Source organism: Danio rerio, chromosome 25, assembly GCF_052040795.2.
Source record: "Danio rerio strain M-AB ecotype USA chromosome 25, GRCz13ab, whole genome shotgun sequence".
Lineage (NCBI taxonomy): Eukaryota > Metazoa > Chordata > Actinopteri > Cypriniformes > Danionidae > Danio > Danio rerio.
The window spans coordinates 33,208,421-33,230,105 of NC_141045.1; the positions used below are offsets into that span (position 1 = coordinate 33,208,421).

The 21,685-nt window shown below is 36.9% G+C and overlaps 3 protein-coding genes across 8 annotated transcripts in view; 2 read left to right on the forward strand and 1 right to left on the reverse strand.

Moving 5' to 3' along the window:
* The window catches only part of LOC147830931 (uncharacterized), a 157,419-nt gene extending 140,792 nt beyond the window's left edge, over positions 1–16,627 (reverse strand). Inside the window, exon 1 of one of the 4 annotated variants that reach the window (XR_015526596.1) lies at positions 13,105–13,185. Coding sequence is in view for 1 of the 4 variants with exons in the window: in XM_087312493.1 (XP_087168619.1) it covers positions 13,105–13,173 (69 nt within the window). In the remaining 3 variants the exon portion in view is untranslated. Of the gene's footprint in view, positions 1–13,104 lie in introns of all 4 variants that reach the window. The other 3 variants (XR_015526594.1, XR_015526595.1, XM_087312493.1) reach the window with 3 other exon arrangements.
* banp (BTG3 associated nuclear protein) overlaps positions 1–21,685 on the forward strand; it is a 419,239-nt gene that overhangs the window by 357,741 nt on the left and 39,813 nt on the right. The gene's annotated exons all lie outside the window — the stretch shown is intronic.
* The window catches only part of znf469 (zinc finger protein 469), a 467,804-nt gene that overhangs the window by 257,964 nt on the left and 188,155 nt on the right, over positions 1–21,685 (forward strand). The window lies entirely within an intron of this gene.

The following is a 21,685-nucleotide window of genomic DNA, read 5'->3' on the forward strand; positions in this document are numbered from 1 at the left end:
GACTTTAAAAGGATATATATTAGGGATGTAACGGTATTGTAAATACCGTCATACCGCAATATAAATTTTTTACGATATTACCGTAGTCGCATGTCTCGGTAAAACTATAGGTCTTCTGAGAAAATTTGCTCAGGCGAATGAAGCGAACGGGAGGTACCGGAAACTACAATTCCCATCAACCCAGGCTTGGCCAAAATCCCTTGCGGTCTGTTGTCGCTACAGATCCAGTAATGCGGAAATGGAGTGTGCTGCTAGAAGCGGGGATCAAAAAGAGCTGGAAAACCCTAAAGCGGGTGTTGTCGCCGCGCGCGTACTGAATAGTGGTGTTGTCGCGCGCGTACTGTAAAGCGGGGACGGAGGGTATGTCGCATCGCGGGGGCACTTTTGATCATTTTGGAAGGGAACTTTTTATCCAAGACTAAAAAGGGCATGTGCACTGCACAGGTTGAGCACTGTGTGTGCACGTGCCTGCAAGTTGGGGAATACGACTAATAATCAGTCATGGGGATTGCAGGAACACAGCACACTGTTCAGATTGATGCAGACATGAGATCTCTATCTCACTCATGGTTTGTCCTCTCAAGTGGGGGAAAGACAATGCACAATACCCACTGCTGTCAACCTGGGCCAAGTCATATCTCTCTTGTCCCAGAAACCTCAGTCCCAAATGGGAGGGTTTTTTTCTGTTGCAGGGGACATTGTAAATACCCAGAGATACCAGCTTTTACCAGATTATATTTATATGATAATTTTCCTTTAAACCCATCTCTATCTAAGTGAGTGAGTGATTAAATGTTGAATGTGATGAGTTTTCAACAATACTAAATTGAAACTTAATTTTTTTACATGGTTTAATATTTTTTTGTTATTAAAATTGAAGTTCCTATTTCAAAGCTTACAGATAGATGGCTAATTTGTATGTCATTGACACTTTTGGCACTTTTTTGGAGTATTTTCATAAGTTTTGTTTTTTCCTGTAAATGATTCAATAAATACCGTACCGTGACATTCATACCGAGGTATTACCGTACCGTGAAATTCTGATACCGTTACATCCCTAATATATATATATATATATATATATATATATATATATATATATATATATATATATATATATATATATATATATACACATACATATTTATACACGTACACACATACATATTTATACACGTACACACATACATATACATTTATATGTATATATATATGTATGTGTGTGTGTGTATATGTATATTGTGGCAACTGACCACTTACTCCCTCTGTTTTCTCTGATATGGTTTACTGCATCGGCAACTCCACACACGCTCTTCCTTCTATGTCATTAAACCGCGGAGAAGCACCACATTGTCACAAGTTTAATGATGTAAAGAACGGAATGCCTCAATAAATTCGATCTGCCTGTTTTCATTAGTCGTATTGTCGCATATCCGATCTATATCTGATTTATTTCCACATATGAAGGAGGCCTGAAACCAATCTCTGAAAATCCGAATGCATGCATTTTTTATTTTTTTTTGTGTTTACACTTCTATAGATTAGATCCGATATGTCACATATGAGCAAAAAAATCAGAATTCGGTCACATTTAACTGGCAGTGTAAACAGGGCCTATGGAAAAACATATGCATAACAGTTCAAGGCAGTAAAATTGCCTATTAAAGCAAATTTACTCCCCACATTTGGTGCCAGAACGTACACAAATGTAAATGTCTGTTGCATTGTCAGCTTATGTGTTTACGTGCTAGGCAAATTGGACAAAATGAACACAGTGAGCTCTAGATCTGTTCGCTCTAGAATAATCAGTGTCCGATTATAATAGTAAACACTCATTGTGTAGTAATTGTAGCTACTAAGAGTGTTTGACTCATGGCTACACTTTGCAAGTGTTTAACAAAGTAGATGTTGCCTCGGTTTTGGTTTTTGGTTGAGTCTTTGTTGAGTAAGTCTATTGTTTCTGAGTTTGTTTCTGCCTAAAATTATGCATAATTGCATATCAAAGCATCCCGAGTCAACTATGTGAAGGTGTTGATGTTTCAGCCGAACTGTCACACCGACAGCCCGGCTGTTACTGTTTTCGCTGTGGTTGCGCTGTTTCTCTCAATACATCTTTCTGTCTGTCTCCTTGCCCAGGGCACAGCACCCGTCTGCAATTTTATGAACCTCACATCTGTACCAGTGGGAGAAAGCAAGGCATAATAATGTTTTTACGTCGTAATTTTGCAGATTATTTCCATATTGGTCAATGCCCTAGTTAGTTAGAGCGGTTCAGACCAGCGTCTTTCAGCGGTCGTAGATGTTTGCATACTTGTTTCGTGACACACTGAATGTCCGTATTATTCCGTAACGTAATTATTGACCTCATTAGCGAATGAATGGAGCCTAACAATCTTATTTTCTTTATCTGTCTCTGCTGTCAGCTGTTTGCGGCTTGCAATGATAGCCTACGGCTGACTCTTCTGGCCTGGCGCTCCTTGTTTCGATTAATTTCTATTTTATTTTGGAGCCCCAATATAGCGTCGAGTTATATCATATCCCACTGTTCCATGGGGCAATTGAAAACAGTAAAAAAATCTAGCTTGTGAGGGTAGTTTTATAACGACACTAATCATTAAAGTGAGCCGTAAACCAATCCAGATCCAACAATAAAGCCCCTGAGACAGACTGCCCTTGTCAACAACACATAAACATAAAAACAGATATGCAAAGACATACGTGTACATACGGAAATGCTTTACTCTCATTAGCTGTATGTGTGTGTGTGTGTGTGTGTGTGTGTGTGTTTGCTTTCTTTATAGACTTTCAGTTAGTCGCAAGTTTTATGAACTCTGTTATTCAGTCATGTCTACAGTACATACAGTTTGTGTTTCATGGTGGTCCAGGCTATTTTCCCACTGCATTGTAATAAAGACTTTCTCACATTTGACTCAAAGGGGCATTAACCCCGTCTTTCCTTATCTTTAGACTGAATTATGTTCCATATCCCTTCATATCTCAATTGGCTTGCTTGTTTTCCCTTTCTCCAAAAGCACATCTGTATAATGTGTTTACTGGAAATCTTCGCATATTTAAGATATTTACTTTGGTTCACAATACCACATAATACAACCTCTGTTTTACATATTAATTCTGACCAGTTCTGTTGATGGAAACTTTGGAGTTCTGGTGGTTTTGTTGTGTCAGTGTCAGTTAGCCTGCTTCTTTTTTTTTTTTCTTTTCCCCTCTTATTAGCTGGCCTGAAAGTATAACATTTCTGGTGGAAATGGTTGTGTGTATGTGCGTGTGTATATGTGCCAGCCTTATTTGACATTGACATTTATTAGAAGGGTTAATGTGCTGGAAATTAACTGCCTGCAAAGAGACGTTGTTAGCACCCTTTTACCGCACTAAAATCAGCTTTGACTTTTTCCATCTCAGACTTTATAAACTAATCTGGCCCTGTGCTTTCATTCTGTAATGATGGCTGGTGCTGGGCTGACTGCATAATGAGATACGGCTTTATTTCACAGGAGAAACGTAAAGGGGATCAAATGTAAATGAGTGGTTGAATATGTTCATAACGTACAATAAATGTCATCATTTACAGTATATGTACACCTTTTTTTCAGTGGAACACACTAGAAAATGGATGTGAAGAAGTAAAAGTTCTATAATAGAATGGCAGTTGGCAGGAAGCACAGCGGCGGTTGCTAAGTGGCTGCTAGGCAGTTGCTAAAACAATTATGGCATTGTTAGGTGGTTGCTAAGCAATGCTCGTGTACATGTTTGATCAAATGCTAATACTTAGTAGGCATTTCTAGCTTATGTTATTGCATTTAGATAATCATTCATAGCATGTAGCTAATCGTTATTAGCACTTGGCTTCCATTATTATTGTTACCATGCATAGTACACAGGAAGTCCCATTTGCTAGCATGAGTCAAACAAGCCAATGCCCAGGTTCCTACGATGTTCTGATGTAGAGATATTGCCATTTTTAAATGGTTGCTAGGTCATACTGTTTTATTGCTATGGGGACATTTGACAGGTTAGTGATGATACATCAAAGCTTCTTGGCAATATGAGTGATCTTAATCAACCCCGATGTTTCTATGACAGTCTTTATGAGTGTCAAAAACTGGACTTGAACATTATGTATTCCTGGTGTTGGGTTGCGGCTGGAAGGGCATTCGCTGTGTAAAACAAATGCTGAATAAGTTGGCGGTTCATTCCATTGTGGCGACCCCTGATTAATAAAGGGACTAAGGGAATGAACATTATGTAAAAATGGCTTGCCGTATTTTTTTGAAAATACAATGCTTAAGTGTGAAAGTGATGCATGCAAAAATTGCTTGCCATATCAGTAAAATATGGAGTTTAAGAAAAATAATGCTTAAATTATTTATTGGAAAACTATAAGTCTGATAAACCTTAAAGATATAGCAACAAAATCTAACGCATCTAAAAACAGCTTTTGGCCAAATTTGGGGCTTGTATAATTTTTTTAAATGCCCGGATTATAAAAAATTAATATTTTAATTTTAAGTCTTATAGGCATGAGGAGATATAGCAACAATCTTGAATGTAGAAGGCACATTTTGACCACATCGGGCCTTGTGGCATGAACGGTCTAGGAGAAGATACGTTTGTTTTCAAGGACAGAGTAGCATAACAGTATGTTGGCTTTCTCAAGCCAACATAATGACTCAAAAACAAACATTTAGTTGTCATGCCAGAGATATATTGATGAAATCCAATGAAAGCCAATAGGGGTATTGACAAATTTTAATTAAAACAAATATATATTTTGTGTACTAAAGTCCATTATTGGCTAGGCTAAGCTACTTCAAAAAAATTAGTTCATTACTAATAACATAATAAAAAAATTGTGTTAATTTTCTAATTACTTTGTTTGAAAAGTAACTTTAGAAAAGTAACTCTAATTCATTTATTTTCTTAAATTTAGAGTAAAAACCCCAATAAAAATTCCAATATATATAGCCTAGGGGTGTCCAAACTCGGTCCTGGAGGATCTGAACCAGCTAATCAAGCTCTTTCTAGGTATACTTCCAGGGTGGTGTGTTGAAGGAAGTTTGAGCTAAACTTTGCAGGACACCGGCCCTCCAAGATCGAGTTTGGAGCCCCTAGTATAGCCAATATAAATAAAACTTTTTATTCTTTAAATTTGAGTCATACAAACAGGTTCTGTTAGTTTAAAAAATGTTAACACAAAAAAATGTAAACAACATATCAAAACTCAAACAGTTTCAAAGCAATAAACATTCCATACATGTATATTGCCATACATTTTTTATACATTTCATTGTTTCTCAAGCATGTACGACTGTTGGATAAATCAATTTTTTTTTTTTTTTTTTGGAAATGCAGAATTATTATTCAAAATTTATAAATACAAAAATTTATATTTTACATTGTGGCTCAGTGGTTAGCACTGTTGACTCTCAGCAAGTATAGGTCGCTGGTTCGAGTCCCTGCTGGGCCAGTTGGTGTTTTTGTGTGGCGTTTACAAGTTCTCCCCGTGTTCATGTGGGTTTCCTCTGATTTCCCCCACAGTCCAAACACCTGCACTATAGGTAAATTGGGTAAGCTAAATAGACCATTGTATGTGTGTGAATGAGTGTTTCCCAATACTGGGTTACAGCTGGAAAGGTATCCGCTGTGTAAAACTTACACTGGAATAATTGGTGGTTAATTCCACTGTGGCGATCTCTGAAGTAGAGACAAGCTAAAGGACAATAAATGATTATCTGTGGTTCTCAGAATTTATAACTTGTATTGTCAGACACTAATTTCTCAATTCATGTTTCTCTCTTAAGCATATGCAAGTCTTGATAAATGCAGTCTTCTTTAGTTACTTTATTATTCTGCTAAATAAGTGTGTATAATCAAAATAGAATTACTCTGCTTCTCTTTTATTTGCAGATACTGTGTACAGTATTGAATCAAGTGTATTGAAAGTAACTGTAAATTTCTTAAAAATTGAAAGTAATCCCTCACTGTTTCAGCAAAAAGTAATTTAGTTACAGCAACTAGCTACTTTGTATATAAGACCCAATCCCAATTTTATCTCTTAACCCTTTTCCTATGTCCGAAATCTCTTTAGCTTGAAGGTGTGGGAATAAGAGGAAGGAATAGCCCTTGAAACAGAGATTTTCCAGGACGACAAACAAAACCAAGAGGCTCAAAAATTTTCCAGAATATATCATCTAAGATGACAGCATGGCTGCACACAGGCATAAGGAGATGCATAAATTAGTATTACAACAAAAAAGCATACGTTTTAATAAATTCATATGACTTTCGTGTTTTACCATCATGCTTAAAAAAAAAAAAAAAAGTAAAAAAAAAACTCCTGCTAAGTTTCCGCTATCCATATATACATATATATACATATATAAATACATACATATATATATATATATATATATATATATATATATATATATATATATATATATATATATGTATGTATATATATATGTATGTATTTATATATATATGTATGTATATATATATGTATGTATTTATATATGTATATATATAAAAATACACACACACATATATATATATATATATATATATATATATATAAATACACACATATATATATATATATATAAATACACACATATATATATATATAAATACACACATATATAAATGCACACACATATATATATATATATATATATATATATATATATATATATATATATATATATATAAATACACACACACACACACACACACACACACTGTAGACATGCCATTTGTCCTTGAAGATTGGCAGCGCTTGATTCCCACACACCTCCATTGTGTGCAACAGGAACATTCTGCTGAATGTCTCTCTATATATTTAATTGAAGATGTAGTCATGCAGGATTGCAGGAACAAAAGGTTGAGAGTCACATTTTTACATGAACTTTTAACATCTCGATAAATCGTCAGTAAACGCCACAGGTGTCACGATGGCCGCAAGCACAGCGCTGCAGCTTTGAGTTATGAGCTGAGTTATGACTGAAAGTAACCTACCCTGCATCGACTTAACCGTAAAATTCACAGTATTCACAGTACACAGCATTTTATAGAAAGAAATTACTGTTAAACCTTGTAAAATCCCAGCAATTTTTACAGTGCATAAAGTGTGTGCACTTAGCTTTAAGCTCTTTCACAGCATTAATGGGTTTCTCTGACACCTTTACAAGAGATAAACTTTCACACGGGCTGGAAAACAGTTCAGCGTTCAGGAGCTGCGGACATCACATTTAAAAACCGCTGTCATTTTCCCACAATGGTCCAAACAAACAGGAATGTCCTGGTGTCTGACAGTGTGCTTAGCGTGAGTAATGTTCAGAGCTTTGGAGACCCAGTCGTGCTCGTCTCCCCTGCTCTTGAAAGCCTGTAAAGCCTGTAGCCACCAGTGTTCTCTCCATGTACTTAACAGATCAGGCTTGTTCCTGCCAGTTATTCAGCCGCAGAATTGCATTCAGGCCAAAGTAAGACACAACAGTCAACACTACACCGCTACTGCCCCTCAAACTTAAAGCAACAGTTTTACAAATGAAAGTTCTAACATTATCAACTCACCCTGCTGTCGTTCCAGAACCACTCACTCACTCTCCTTCAGTCTAATCTCTGATATATCAGGGGTCGCCACAGAGGAATGAACCACTTATTACTCTGGAAATTGTTTTGCGCAGCAGATGCCCTTCCAACCACAACCCAGCACTAAGAATACAACCCTCAGGACTGGGAAACACCCACACACTTTGCCATTTACACATTATGGCTAATTCACCTATCGGCCCTTATTCTGTGATGCGGAAGTATTCTGGAAAGAGTACTGCATCATGCTTGAGTAAAAGTACCATTGCTTGCCTAAAAGTGTAGTGCAAGTAAAGGTATATGTTGAAAATATTGCTCAAGTAAAAAGATCTTTCAAAAGTACTCAAGAGTATCGAGTAGTATGTATTATACTGTAAAAAGTTGATGCATTTACATGCAATTTGTGGATGTGTGTAATTGTAATATTCTGTAGTGTATTTAGATATTGCCCAGCAAGCACATAACATCATAAGGCGTAAATATTAGGTTAGGTTTAGGTTATGATGTCAGGTGACTAAAGTTCAATGTCTATCCAGTGTTTAAGGATCTTGTTTTGATGTCCATAATTGTTTGATTTAAGGTTGTGTAAGAAAGTGACCAAAATCCAACGTCGAACCAACATCTTAAACCAACGTTATACTGATAACAAATACTGACATTTATTTGTCAGGTATGGCAACCAAAATCCGACATCTGAAAGACATAGTGGTAACGTCCACAGAACGTCTAGCTGTAACATCATTGGACATTGATGTTTGGTTGATTTTTAGGTTGGTCGTTGGACATTGACGTCGGCCTGATGTTGGAATCTGATGTCAACCCAATTTTCGTTTTAAACGAAATACAATGTCCACATGACATTGAGGTACAACGTCAGTCTGACGTCATGTTGACGTCTTGTTCCTTCAGAGTTTTTAAGGTCATTTCGGTCCTCATACAGTAAACATCCTTCATCTTCTCATCAGTGACATGCATCTAAACAGTCTCTGGATCATTGGGTGTAAAGATTTTGGTCAGATACTTGGACACTTAACTCTTCTAAACATTTTGCTGCAATTATGAAGCGCCCATGCCTTGAGGTATAGTTCATTATGATGTGATTTACCTTCTATGTGAGATTTGATTGGACAGGAATCACAGGACTGATGTTTCTAATCCCCATAGACAGGGAATAAATAAAGCAATGACTGCAGGTTGAAGTAGTGGAGTAAAAGTACAGATACCGCATTAAAAATGTACTCAAGGTAAAGTAAAAGTGCACATTTTTAAAACTACTTAGAAAATTACAATTCCTGAGAAAATAAAATAAAAAAACTACTTAATTACAGTCATATGAGTGTTTGTAATTTGTTACTTTACATCACTGCCGATTGGAGAAATGATAGGAATTATAAACGGCAGAAAACAGTCAAACTACATGCACTTACTCTGCAAACATGCGTGTTCATGACTATAGATAAAAAGTAAAATAATATAAGAAAAGATCAGTTTGCAATATCAAGCAGCATAATGAGAAGTTTTTAATGTCTTGGTGTTTGAATTTACAGATTGTTTCCTGTTGCTTCAAGGAGTTTTAATATAAATTTATTGAATTGATAACTTTAATTCTACTTGAATGAAAATGTTTTTTTGAAGTTATAATAAATGTTCTGTTACTATTTAAATGCATTTGTCATGTTACCTTGTGTTGAATTCATTGAACTCTTAATTGTAAGTCAACTGTGTAAACTTTGGTTATTGTTACAACAAACTTCATTGAGTTCATTTAACTCATAATTGTTGTATCGACCGGGAGGGAGTGACGGATACAACTGAGGTAGGATCCAATATGCAGGTTTATTCTTTCAGGCAAGCAGTGGTCATACAGGTGCAAACGGGTATATTAAGGCAGTCCAGAATCATAAACAGTAAACAGGCAAAAGGTCGAAAGGCTGGCGGCTAAACAGGATAACAAGGATACAAGGCTGGGTTCAGACACGGAGAAACAAGACAGGGAGAAACGCGTTGTAATGTCACTTAACAGTAAAGACTCGGACCTGGGTGGATTCATGAGTGACTTATAAGTGGTGTGATATCAGTCTATGACAAGGTTCAGGTGGTGAATGTAATCAAGCGAGATAGGTGAGCATGGGTGTCTGGGCGAAGTACATGTATGAAAATGTAGTCCAGAGGAAGGCGGAAGTGTAGTTCATGATTATAGTGGAAATCAGCGATCGCCAGAGAGCGCTGGTTCTCGTAACAATTGTAAGTCAATTGTGTAAACTTCTTAATTAGTTGTTACAACAAACTTTATTTAGTTGATTTATCTCATAATTTTAAGGCAACCAGGTAACTTTTTCAGGTTTTTGTTTCAACATTTTAGTTGAATTGACAAACCGTTTGTTGATATAATTTAAAATGGTTATATCAACTTCAAGCAATCAAATGGATTAAGGATTAAACATTTTTTTTTTTTTTTGACAACAATTTTCACTATGAAGTTGAGTGTACTTACATTGGTCACATACTTACACTATTTGGTAGTCTAGAAATGTCTTTATTTCCACAAGAAAGTCAAATAATTTCGGACTGGAACAATTGATGACAGGCTTGTCATTTTTTTGGTTGAACTATCCCTTTCTGCTGAACTGCAGTATGGCTTACAATATTCATGCCTGCAGCCATTTTGGAGTCTCGCTTTCCTGGTCTTGGACAGAAGCTAATTAAAGACATCAGATTTGGCTCCTGCTGCTCAGATGAAGATCTTAACACCACCAAGCTTCAAGACGGCAAAGGATTGACAGAGCTCATAACGTCAATTTCACCTAAAAGCTCTATTATGTGTGATCGTAATTGAGATGCTATTTAAGTCAAACGAATGTGTGACTTCTGCTTTAAACTCTGTTTGGCTGGTCAGGGCAGGCGGTTGAGTTGATTGATGACTTGCAGTAAATCTTTGATGTTTCCCTCAACTCGCAGGCTTACACGTCTATGACCTCAGCAGGACTGCAAGATTTCACACTGAATGTGGCAAACTCTTTATGTGCAGCTCAGGCCATGCGTTTAATATCACAATATCGGCTCCCCCACAGCTATTTCAATCTTGGAGCACCGCCACACACTGCGTATATCCCGCACACACTTAAACACTCTGACTCTCGCTTGTTTTCTATTGGGAAAAAGGTTCTGGAGTCTTTCTAAGTGTTCAGGACTCGGAAGGTGGTTCCTTTATGAGTTTTGTGGTAATTATTATCACTGTTAACTGTTGCCATGGTACTGATTACTACCGTATATTTTCCCGTATAGTTTCTTTTTCAAATATTTCTCAAATGATGTTAAACAAAGCATGGATTTTTCATATTATCTCTACAATTAACTTTTTTTTTTTTTTTTTTTTTTTTTTTGCTGGAGAAAATCGTATTTGTTTTATTTTGGCTGGATAGAATATGAGCAGTTTTTATTTTTTAATCATTATTATTAGCCCCCTTAAATAGTTTTTTTTTTTAAGTTTAAGGTCTACAGAACAAACCATCACAGCGGAATGATCCACATACTGTTTTAAATAAAAAAAAAAATCGAAAAATTGTTAATAAATATCTCAAGCCTATTTTGGTAAAACACAATCTTTTTTTTTTTCACCATGTTTCTGAAAACAGGATTGTGATGTGATTTTGTCACGCAAAACCATGTTCTCTGGTGATTTTAAATGTTAAATTTGGCAATTATACAACTATACAGTGTTCATTCAGTAAAGGCACAGCTAAACAGATGTGTTAAGTCTTGATTTGAATGTGCCTAATGTTGGAGCACATCTGATCATTTCTGGAAGCTGATTCCAGCAGTTGGGGGCTTAGTAGCTTAAAGCAGAATCACCCTGCTTTGACTGAATTTCTAATTCACTTGATCCTAATGATCTGTTAGGTTTGTATTTAGTGAGCATATCTGTAATGTATTGGGGTCCTAGGCCATTTAGGGATTTATAGAGGTTAATGTTATGTTAGATGTAAAGATGTTAATGTAACTGGGAGCCAGTGTAAAGACCTGAGGACAGGTGTGATGTGCTCTGGTTTTCTGGCTTTGGTCAGAATCCTGGCAGCAGCGTTCTGGATGAGCTGCAACTCTAATGGTCTCTTCACTGGCCTTCCTAAAAAGACAGAGTAATCCACCCTACTGCTAATAAAAGCATGAACAAGTTTTCACTGGAAACAAAGCATCTGATTCTTGCTTATTGCTGATTACAATTATGCTGATTTACTTACTGCTTTGACATGACTACTAAAATTCACATCTGACTCCAGAATCACTCTGTTTGACCCTTAGTGCCAAGAACCTAATCTCTGTTCCCAAATGCAATGACTTAAGTTTTCTCTTTGTTTAACTGAAGAAAGTTTTGGCACATCCAACTGTTAAATTCATCAATGCGTTGGCAGAGGCTGTCAATAGGGCTGTACTCATTAGGCAATAAGGCTAAGTAGATCTGAGTGTCACCAGCATAGCTGTGGTAGAAGATTTGGTTCCTTCTCAATATTTGGCTCAGTGGGAGCATATAAAGGTTGAACACGAGATGTGCAAGAATTGAACCATTTGGGACTCCACATGTCATGGGTGTCCACCTCAACCTATGGTCACCTATACTGACATAGTAACCTCTTGTTTCAAGGTAAGATCTGTACCAATTGAGGACCACCCCAGACAGCCCAACCCAGTTTCCCAGACTATCCAGACGTATGCTGTGATCAACAGTGTTAAAATCAGCACTGAGATCAAGCAATACTAGTCAAGTCAAGTTTCATTTGTCACATACATAGTTATACAAAGTATGACCAGCAGTGAAATGTAGGTCAGGTCCGCTCCAGAGATAGTGCAAGTATAGATAAACAAAAAAATTAAATATTAAGGAAAAAAAAGAGAAAGAAAAAGCGTGCAAAAAAAAGATGTGCAAAAAATTATACAAGGTAATAAGAATAGCAGCAATATGATGTACTTATGAATATGACTACTACAATGATAAATACGAAAAAATCACATAATGTGTAACACCGGGTTAGAATTTAGTAGCCTGATGGCCTGGGGAAAGAAACTCCTCCTAAGTCTCTCAGTTTTTGCCATCAAGCTACGAAATCGTTTTCTAGATGGAAGCAAAGTGAATAGATAATTTTCAGGATGGTTTAAGTCCTTACAGATTTTAACAGCTCTATTCTTACAGCGTTTAATATAGATGTCCTGCAAGGAGGGGAAAGCAGACCCTGAGATGCGCTCAGCTAAACGCACAACTCTTTGAAGTGCTTTGCGGTCTTGGTTTGAGCTGTTTCCATACCACACTGAGATACCTTGAGTCAGAACACTTTCTACGGTCCCTGAATAGAAAGTTTTCAGGATTGCTGGAGAGACCCTGAATTTCCTCAGCTGTCGCAGATGGTACAGTCTTTGCCTGGCTCTATTTACTTGCCTTTCAATGTGTGTAGTCCAAGTCAGGTTCTCAGAGATAATTACACAGAGATACTTGAAACTACTCACCCTCTCCACGAGGGTCCCACTGATCATAAGAGGAGTGTAGGGCTGCTGTTGTCTCCTCCTAAAGTCCATAATCAACTCCTTAGTTTTGTTCACAAAACTAGCTCTGTTAGTTTGCCTGAATCTGCATTTGGGCGTATATCATTGATTATAATTATGAGGGCACTCTCTGTACTGTGTGTTCTGAAACCAGATTGAAAATTGTCTAAACATCCCTTATAGCTCAACCTGGTTAAAACAACCTTTTCAATGATTTTGCCAGTGAAAGGGAGATTTGAAATGGGTCTATAGTTGCTCGAAGGTGTTTTTGCTTGCACTTTTTCAAGAGGGTTTTAACAACTACAGTTTTAAGTGAGTTTGGGAAAGTCCCTGAAAGAAGTTAAGCATTTACCACTTTTAGGAGATCCATTTTAACACATCTCTAGTTTCAACATGAGTGTAGACATTTAAATGAAAATAAATAAAACAGCAAATCTCTACGGCTAATGACTCACTGCGCAATGAAGCCTATATAATGCTGTTATAGGCCTCTAAAATTCAAGATACTGGGGCAGACATGCCCAGTATGAGTTTTTTGGCTCATATCTGCATTATATGATAGTTAAAGTGCCCCTTTTTGCTTAAGTCTGACGTCACGTGCCAGTTTCTAGGTCCAAATGCTCTATCAGATGCCAAAAGCGAACAGCAAATGGTACTAATATATGCTCACAGTGTGCTGTAATACTATTGGAAACCATCTTTGTAACCATGCCTGATCTCAGATGATCAGACAGTTATTCATCTGTTTATAAATCATTAAAATATTGACATGTGGGATGCTGCAACATATAGATTGAGAGTTTTTCCAGTTTAAATGAAGAGGTTTGGTCCTGGAACCGGTATTGCAGAATCAGTATTCCACACATTACAGTTTAACAAAGGGATTAAGCTACTTTTGCAGTTGTAGTTGAGGCCAGCTAATGCTGTGCAGGTAAACCTCACTCCTGACCTCTAAAGGTGCTCTAGCGACAGATGCTAGAGGCCATGGTCTTTAGCCTCCTTAGGGCAACCGACTGCCATACAAAGAATTGTGGGTTGGGTTCAGTAGGACTGGTGGTTTACACTGATGCCATGACCCGGATGGGAATGAGGTTTAGGGGGGTGGGGTGAGTGTAGCGGAGGCCAGCTAGTGAAGTACTGTGCAGGTAAACCTCACTCTTCTGACCTCTAAAGGTGCTCTAGCGACAGACGGAAGAGGCCATGGTTTTTAGCCTCCTCGTTAGAGCAGCAGGTTGGGTGCAGTAGGACTGGTGGGTTACACATAGGGTTTGGTATCGTTTGGGTTTTTTCGATACCGGTGCTATATTGGTACTTTTTAAAACGGTACCGGTTCTTTAAGATATTAAAAAAAATCACTGCTAACGTGGTAGACTCTTGATCAGAGTATTGTCTTAATCATATTAAAATCAGAGTATTGGTGTCCATATAAACATACTCAGATAATGTGTCAGATGATGTCACAAGCTGTCAGAGATGGTCCATTCCTCACTTTTAAGGTGATTCCTTGAGCTCTCACATTTTATAAGTTTGACAAGTTTCTCTCTTAAACGCAACTTTTGTAAAACATCTGCTGCATGTTGGTGTGTCAGAATCCTTGCTTGTAAAATATAGCCATACTGTAGAATGCTTAGTTTATGCGTGTTGGAGTCGATCGCCGCATGCGTGCTTTGCCTTATATAAGCTACAATAACAAATGCCTGACATCGCTGACATCCATATCCCTCAAAGCTGTTTAGCGTTTCCGGTGCGCGACCTGCTTTACGTCCTTGTTGCAGCACCAAAATTCATATGCTGATTTGATCCGGTGCATACCGGTTCCAATGGCGCCGAGTTTCAGTACCCAACCCTAGTTACACAGTGTCTAATGTGTCAGGAATTCTTGTTTTGGTGGCAAAATCTAGACTATTCCTGTTTTGTCTAGGATGTTATACTCTGCTTTAGTTTTCTCAGGTCGAGCACTTATATTTTCTGTCATTGTCTGTATTTGTCTTTGTATGAGAGCTGTCGTGGTTGGGCTCTGACCATGTGCGCTCTCGTCCTGGTGTGTTATTTTGTTTTGTTTGCGGCATGATGTTTTTGATCCTAGTGCTCTAGTCTAGTTGGTCTCAGTTGGGATTGAAACAGTAAGTGTTTTATTGATTATGTACTTGTGTCTTGCATACTCTGTTGCTGTTGTATGTGATGCCAAATTTATAAAAACAAACAAACAAAAAAAACCTGTCAAGACGTTTTAGGGTTATTCATTGTCTGCTGAAAGTAATGTTAATTCTAATACATTTTGTTTTTAGTATTCAGTAGTTGAACAGTGAGTAAAATAACAGTTAGTTAAAAAAACACTCTGTAGACAGATTCTAACAGAAGTTACTTCTATAGTTTGCACAAATCATCAAAGGGATGTTGGAGAAAGGTGGATATCTCTAATATTTGAAGCTAGAGAAGGGTCAGTGAGTTTTTTTCTCACCTAATTACCCCCTTGACGTCTATAGAAAGCTACAGCAGATGTAAGGCAGCCTTTAGTGCATCATTCCTGCACTCGTTTACACATCATTACAGCCTTGAATCTGTCAGTTCAGATGTACCGTAAGAATCCTCAGACCCTTTGGGCTGTTCACCCCAAAGCCAGTGTTTTCCTGGAGTTGTGTAAGGGTTGTATAACAAACTTTGTATAACATGACTGACAGGTAAAAATGAGAACTTTGAATGTTTTCTACCTTTTTTTCCTCTTCAAATGCTTAGAATTGCAAGCATTAATTCAGACAGAATTAGGTTAAATGACAAAGTTAATAATAATAATCACAAACAACTCGTTAAATTGTAGTCAATGGAACTTCAATTGAGTATTTTTTTTCATGTTTCTGATCTGAGAATTGACCTAAAACAACTGAGAATAACTAAGCACTACTTAATATATTAAATAATTAAAGAAATAAAATTTAATAATTTTAAGTACAATTGTAAAATAATGAATTACTACAACTAAAACTACTATTACTGCTGTGGAATGTATATATTTAAGGATATATTTTAAAGCCAGTTTTTGAGCTTAAACTGTTTTTTAGTTTTCATCTTCATTATTGAATTAGTATTTTTAAAACAAATCAGTCATAAAAATTGTATATTTGAAAAAATAGTAATATTAAATGTGCATAATGTTATGGCTTGAACACATACACGTCTATATCAAAATGTATACCTCTAGTTATCATATATAAATACACACTTAATCAATGTCAATCCTTGCTCTGTGTTTGGTAAGGTTTATGAATGTGATTTTTGTATTTCAAGGCATGCTCAGAGTGGGTTGTGTTATTTCTGTGTGTGTGTGCGTGTGTGTGTGTGTGAGTGAATATTTGGACAATTACAAATTGTGCTTTTTCATGTGATGTCTGCGTCATAATATCAGTGTGTTTGGAATTATGCTGCATTCTAGACAACTGAAAATTAGTTCTTAGTACTTCCTAGTTGTAAAATGATAGATAGATAGAAAGAAAGAGAAAGAAAGAAAGACAGAAAGAAAGAAACCCACCTACCTAACAACCAATGAAACCAAACAACCAACCAAACCTAATCAATCCAAACAAACCAAGCAACCAACCAAACCACCCAGCCCAACTCAACCCAAACCAAACCAGATCAAGCAACCAAACCCAACTAAACCAACCAACCAAACAACCCACCAAACAAACAAACCAAACAACCAACCAACCCAACCCTCAAGCAGCCAACCAACCCAAAACAACCAACCCCATCCAACCAACCCAAACCAAACCAACCAACCAACTAAACCATTCCCATCAAATTCATACCAAACCAACCAACCCAACATAATGCACCCACCAACCAACCAACCAACCAACCAACACACCCACCAAATAAACAAACTACCAACAAAACCACACCAAACAACTAAATCCAACCAACCAACCAAACAAACAAGCCAAAGCACCAACCAAACAAACCAACCAACTAACCTATACTAACCAAACCAATTCAATCAAATTCATACCCAACCAACCAACCAACCCAACTAACAACCAAAGGGAAATTTATAAATTCAAATAAGTGAAAGATGAAAACAATAACAGAATATATACAAACATATACTCAGTATATACACACACACACACACACACACACACACACACACACACATACCCACCTAACAAACCAATGAGGACACATGACTCAACACCCTACCTTTGGGGACTACCCTTTCTGAAGGGTCTAGAGACAAAAGAAAGACATGACTGCACTACTAAAAATGTGCTTATTATGAATATCAGTTGATATTTGCAAAAAAATACTTCTATAAAGACCTGACAAATTACCTTCAAAATGAGGACAGTATTTTATAACTCACCTTTGGGGACATGTACACAAACTCCGGTATAGTCACACTTTGAGGACCGCAGTTATACACAAACTCAGGTTAAAGTATACTTTCAGGACTCGGTTATCTGAATATTTCTAATATAATATTATTAATAATTATAATAATGTTAGTGCAGAGAGACATATGATAAAGTAAATAAGATCACTGAAAATAGACAATTACATTTTTTCCTTCACAAATAACTCAATCTGGTGTCAGAAGGTCATTTGGTGTCAAGTATTGTTCATGAAATGACATATTTCTCTCATAAATAGTATGTGACAGACAGCATGTTAGCAGAATAATACATACAAACTAATTTTAAAAAACAGTAAGGGAGAAGTAAATGGATGACCTAACAGTGAGTTTATGAAGCTCAATAGACACATTAATATCCAATGATATGAGAAGTGATGAAACTCTACTGATAAGTCATATGATGGTTAATATAGTACACCTCAAATCCATTCACACTAAAACCCATACTGTATAAAACAAGGGTTGTGAAGTTCAAATTCATATACACTAACTACTTACATGCGCCATAAGACACGTTTCTCAGTGAAAACAATTACTGGGAAAGTCTTTATACAAATGATTAGTTGAAAGAGGAGTGTCTATAATTAATTTAGTTTAGACTACAGTGGAAATACACACATTTGAGGACTCTGTTGATACACACACACACTGCTTTAGCTACACTTTGGGGACTCAGTTGATACACACATACCTTTGGGGACTCAGTTGATACACACACACCTTTGGGGACCTTGGTGATACACACACACTGCTTTAGCTACACTTTGAGGACTCTGGTGATACACACATACCTTTGGGGACTCTGTTGATACACACACACCTTTGGGGACCTTGGTGATACACACACTGCTTTAGCTACACTTTGAGGACTCTGGTGATACACACATACATTTGGGGACCTTGGTGATACACACACACTGCTTTAGCTACACTTTGAGGACTCGGGTAATACACACATACACCTTTGGGGACCTTGGTGATACACACACACTGCTTTAGCTACACTTTGAGGACTCGGGTAATACACACACACACCTTTGGGGACACTGGTGATACACACACACTGCTTTAGCTACACTTTGAGGACTCGGGTAATACACACACACACCTTTGGGGACACTGGTGATACACACACACTGCTTTAGCTACACTTTGAGGACTCTGGTGATACACACACACACACCTTTGGGGACACTGGTGACATACACACACACCTTTGGGGACACTGGTGATACACACACACTGCTTTAGCTACACTTTGAGGACTCTGGTGATACACACACACACCTTTGGGGACACCTACAATGATAAACACATAAGAAACAAAGATGCATTAATGTCCTGTTTAGATGAGAGAAGGACCCCCGCGGATGACTATTTCTCTGTGATAGAGTTTTATTTGTCCATGTTTTGTTCAGTTGAGTGCGGCAGGTCTGATCATAGTCACATAAGTGATAATCAACAAGGTTACATTTGTATTTGCTAAAATCTAACACAATGTTGTGCTTGGAATAATTCTGTTTATTGTTTTCTGAGTTTCATTGTAGATACAGTGTTGCAGACTCGTTGCAGCCATGGCTCTAATTGTATTAGACTTTTGACTAGACCTACAGACAAAACTATTGACTGAGCTCAGTAAAATGTTCTTTGATTATTTATTAATAATCTGTTTAATAACTAAAGCCAAAACAAATGGTAAAATAGTAGTTGTAAATTTATGTAATATGGTTTAAACAATTAAATAAAACATTTTAAATATATAAATATAATATATTTAAAAATAAATAGGTCATGTTTTGAATAACACCCATGTCCATGTTTATCATTCCATCGAATTAAACACAAATAAAACAAACATATTTATTTCAGGTTATATACAGAACTTCTTAAGTTGAATTTAATACCTTTTACTACCTTTTTTAATGCCTTCAAAAAAAATGTAATACCAGCACGACTTAGAGCTGCAACTGTAGTGGCGTAAATTAAATCTTTCTAAATGCAATAACATATTGCAGATAACATATACATTTAAGTAAAGCAGAGGGATTAATCTAGATGTCACAATGGGCCTTTGTTCATAGTTTTTAATCAATGTTATGCATGTCATTAATATCAATAGCCGCTCTTCTAAGAACAGTTCAGTACGGTTATGGTTGTTTCTCCACTGAGCCTGGATCAGTGCGGCACAATTACACACCGTTCTCAGCATGGTTAGACAATCGTGCTGAATCAATGATGACAATAATAATAACAAAGAATTACATTTGTCATTATCATGCTGCCTTGAATGTGGGTTATCTGCTATATAAAGTCCTACTGTTACTTCATGAAGAATAAATGTATAGTTTACATCAAACAAAAATATGTTTTTTTATATGCGAGTTAATTTAATGAATAATATTTCTACTACAAAACAAACAAAAGATTATAATAAATCATTCAATTCAAGGCTAAAAGCTGCAAACAGTCATCAGTAATTAAATAGAAAAAGAATATACATCTCAAAAAAAAGTCTCACTTCTGCCACTCTTTGAAAGTTTTGATTTTGGTTTGTGTCATTGTAAATGCTCACACTAGTTATGAGCTGATTTACATTTTTCTGTGTTTGTGGAATAAAGCAGGCGAGTCAGCCGACCCAATAAATGAGCAGGCAGAGCAGGATTCTCGCGATGACCAACAGCGCAATGCGGTTCTTTGTTATGAGCTGCAGTTTCAGTGTAAACTTAGAAGGCCTGCTTCTTTGGCGATGATGTGTACAGTATTAGATTTTACATTTAGCGGACATTTGTGCTGAACACGCAGTGAATGCAACGCATCCAGATTCGGCCACCTTCTCCGAAAACACTCGATCTCGGTTGGTGGATCAACATTCACCACATGATAGTGGTCATCTGTGCCATTATTTGTAACTTTAGGTGGGATTTGCAAACCTGTGTACTTTTCACTCTTCAGGCGTTTGCAATTCCTGCAGTCACAAAAGCTCCCTGTCATCTGACAGCGGAAAGCCTTAAGTGATTGACAGCTAATATGAACCATTTTAATGGCCGGGAAAAGCGATTCAGCACATCTTTAGAAAAAATCTAAGCAGGTCGCACTACAACCATTATATGCAGTCGCACACATGCTCCCAAATATATTATGAGGTTGCATAGCTTAATTTTTGGGCGCATATGCAACCAGAATAGTCACAATTTCGAGCCCTGGTGTGTTGACGTTGCGGCTTTGTTGCCAAGTTACCATACCACCTCACGATATCGCTCCGGTCCTACTCTCAACATTTAAATAAATCCACGCAAATTTTAGAATAAAGGCCTGCACTCAACACAAACTGAAAATGTATCTAAAAATCTAAAAATTTATCATGAGCTCGAAAATTTAATACCTCGTCAGATGACATTAACTACTTTTTAATACTTTTTAATGCCCTTAATTTTGACTAATTTCATTTACTACCTTTCACAACCCCTGCGGACACCCTGTATATTCTGGGTATTTGACAAATCAGTAAATATATGCACTAAAAACAAATTTAAAAAGTCCATAGGCTTCCTTTACCCGTAGGCAAAACTAAAATAGGCTATTAGTAACAAATATAAATAAAAGATAAAAAACTTTTTGTGAAAGCAAGAGATAATCGTGTGAGAGTGCTGTTATAAAAGGAGTCTCAGGTGACCAACAATTGTGCATTACTGCAACACCATTTATTCCAGAACATCTGAGCCACTTTCAGTTCTAAAGTTTTCATTTTTGGTTTTATTTTATTTTTTTAAGTCTATTTAAAGCTGCAGTAGGTGATCATCTTCAGAATCATGTGTTGTGCTGGTCGAAAGTCTCTTCACAGTCCAAAAGTAAAGATTAAAGAAAATGATCTAAATGTGTTTATATGTATTTTTATATTCTGGGTAAGGCATAAACTAAAACATGTTCATCCAATTAAATATTGTCGGGCTGACAATTCTCATAATTCTTATAAGTAGTTCAAACTGTCAGCAAATGTAGATTTGAACCACTGGGCATCTCTTCATGCAGATTCACCATTTGCGTGTGGATGCGTGCATGTGCGCCGCGCTTTTATGTGCAGACGAGCAGTCACAGTTGCGAATCAAATGCTGAATAAAAACCTGTTAAACTCCT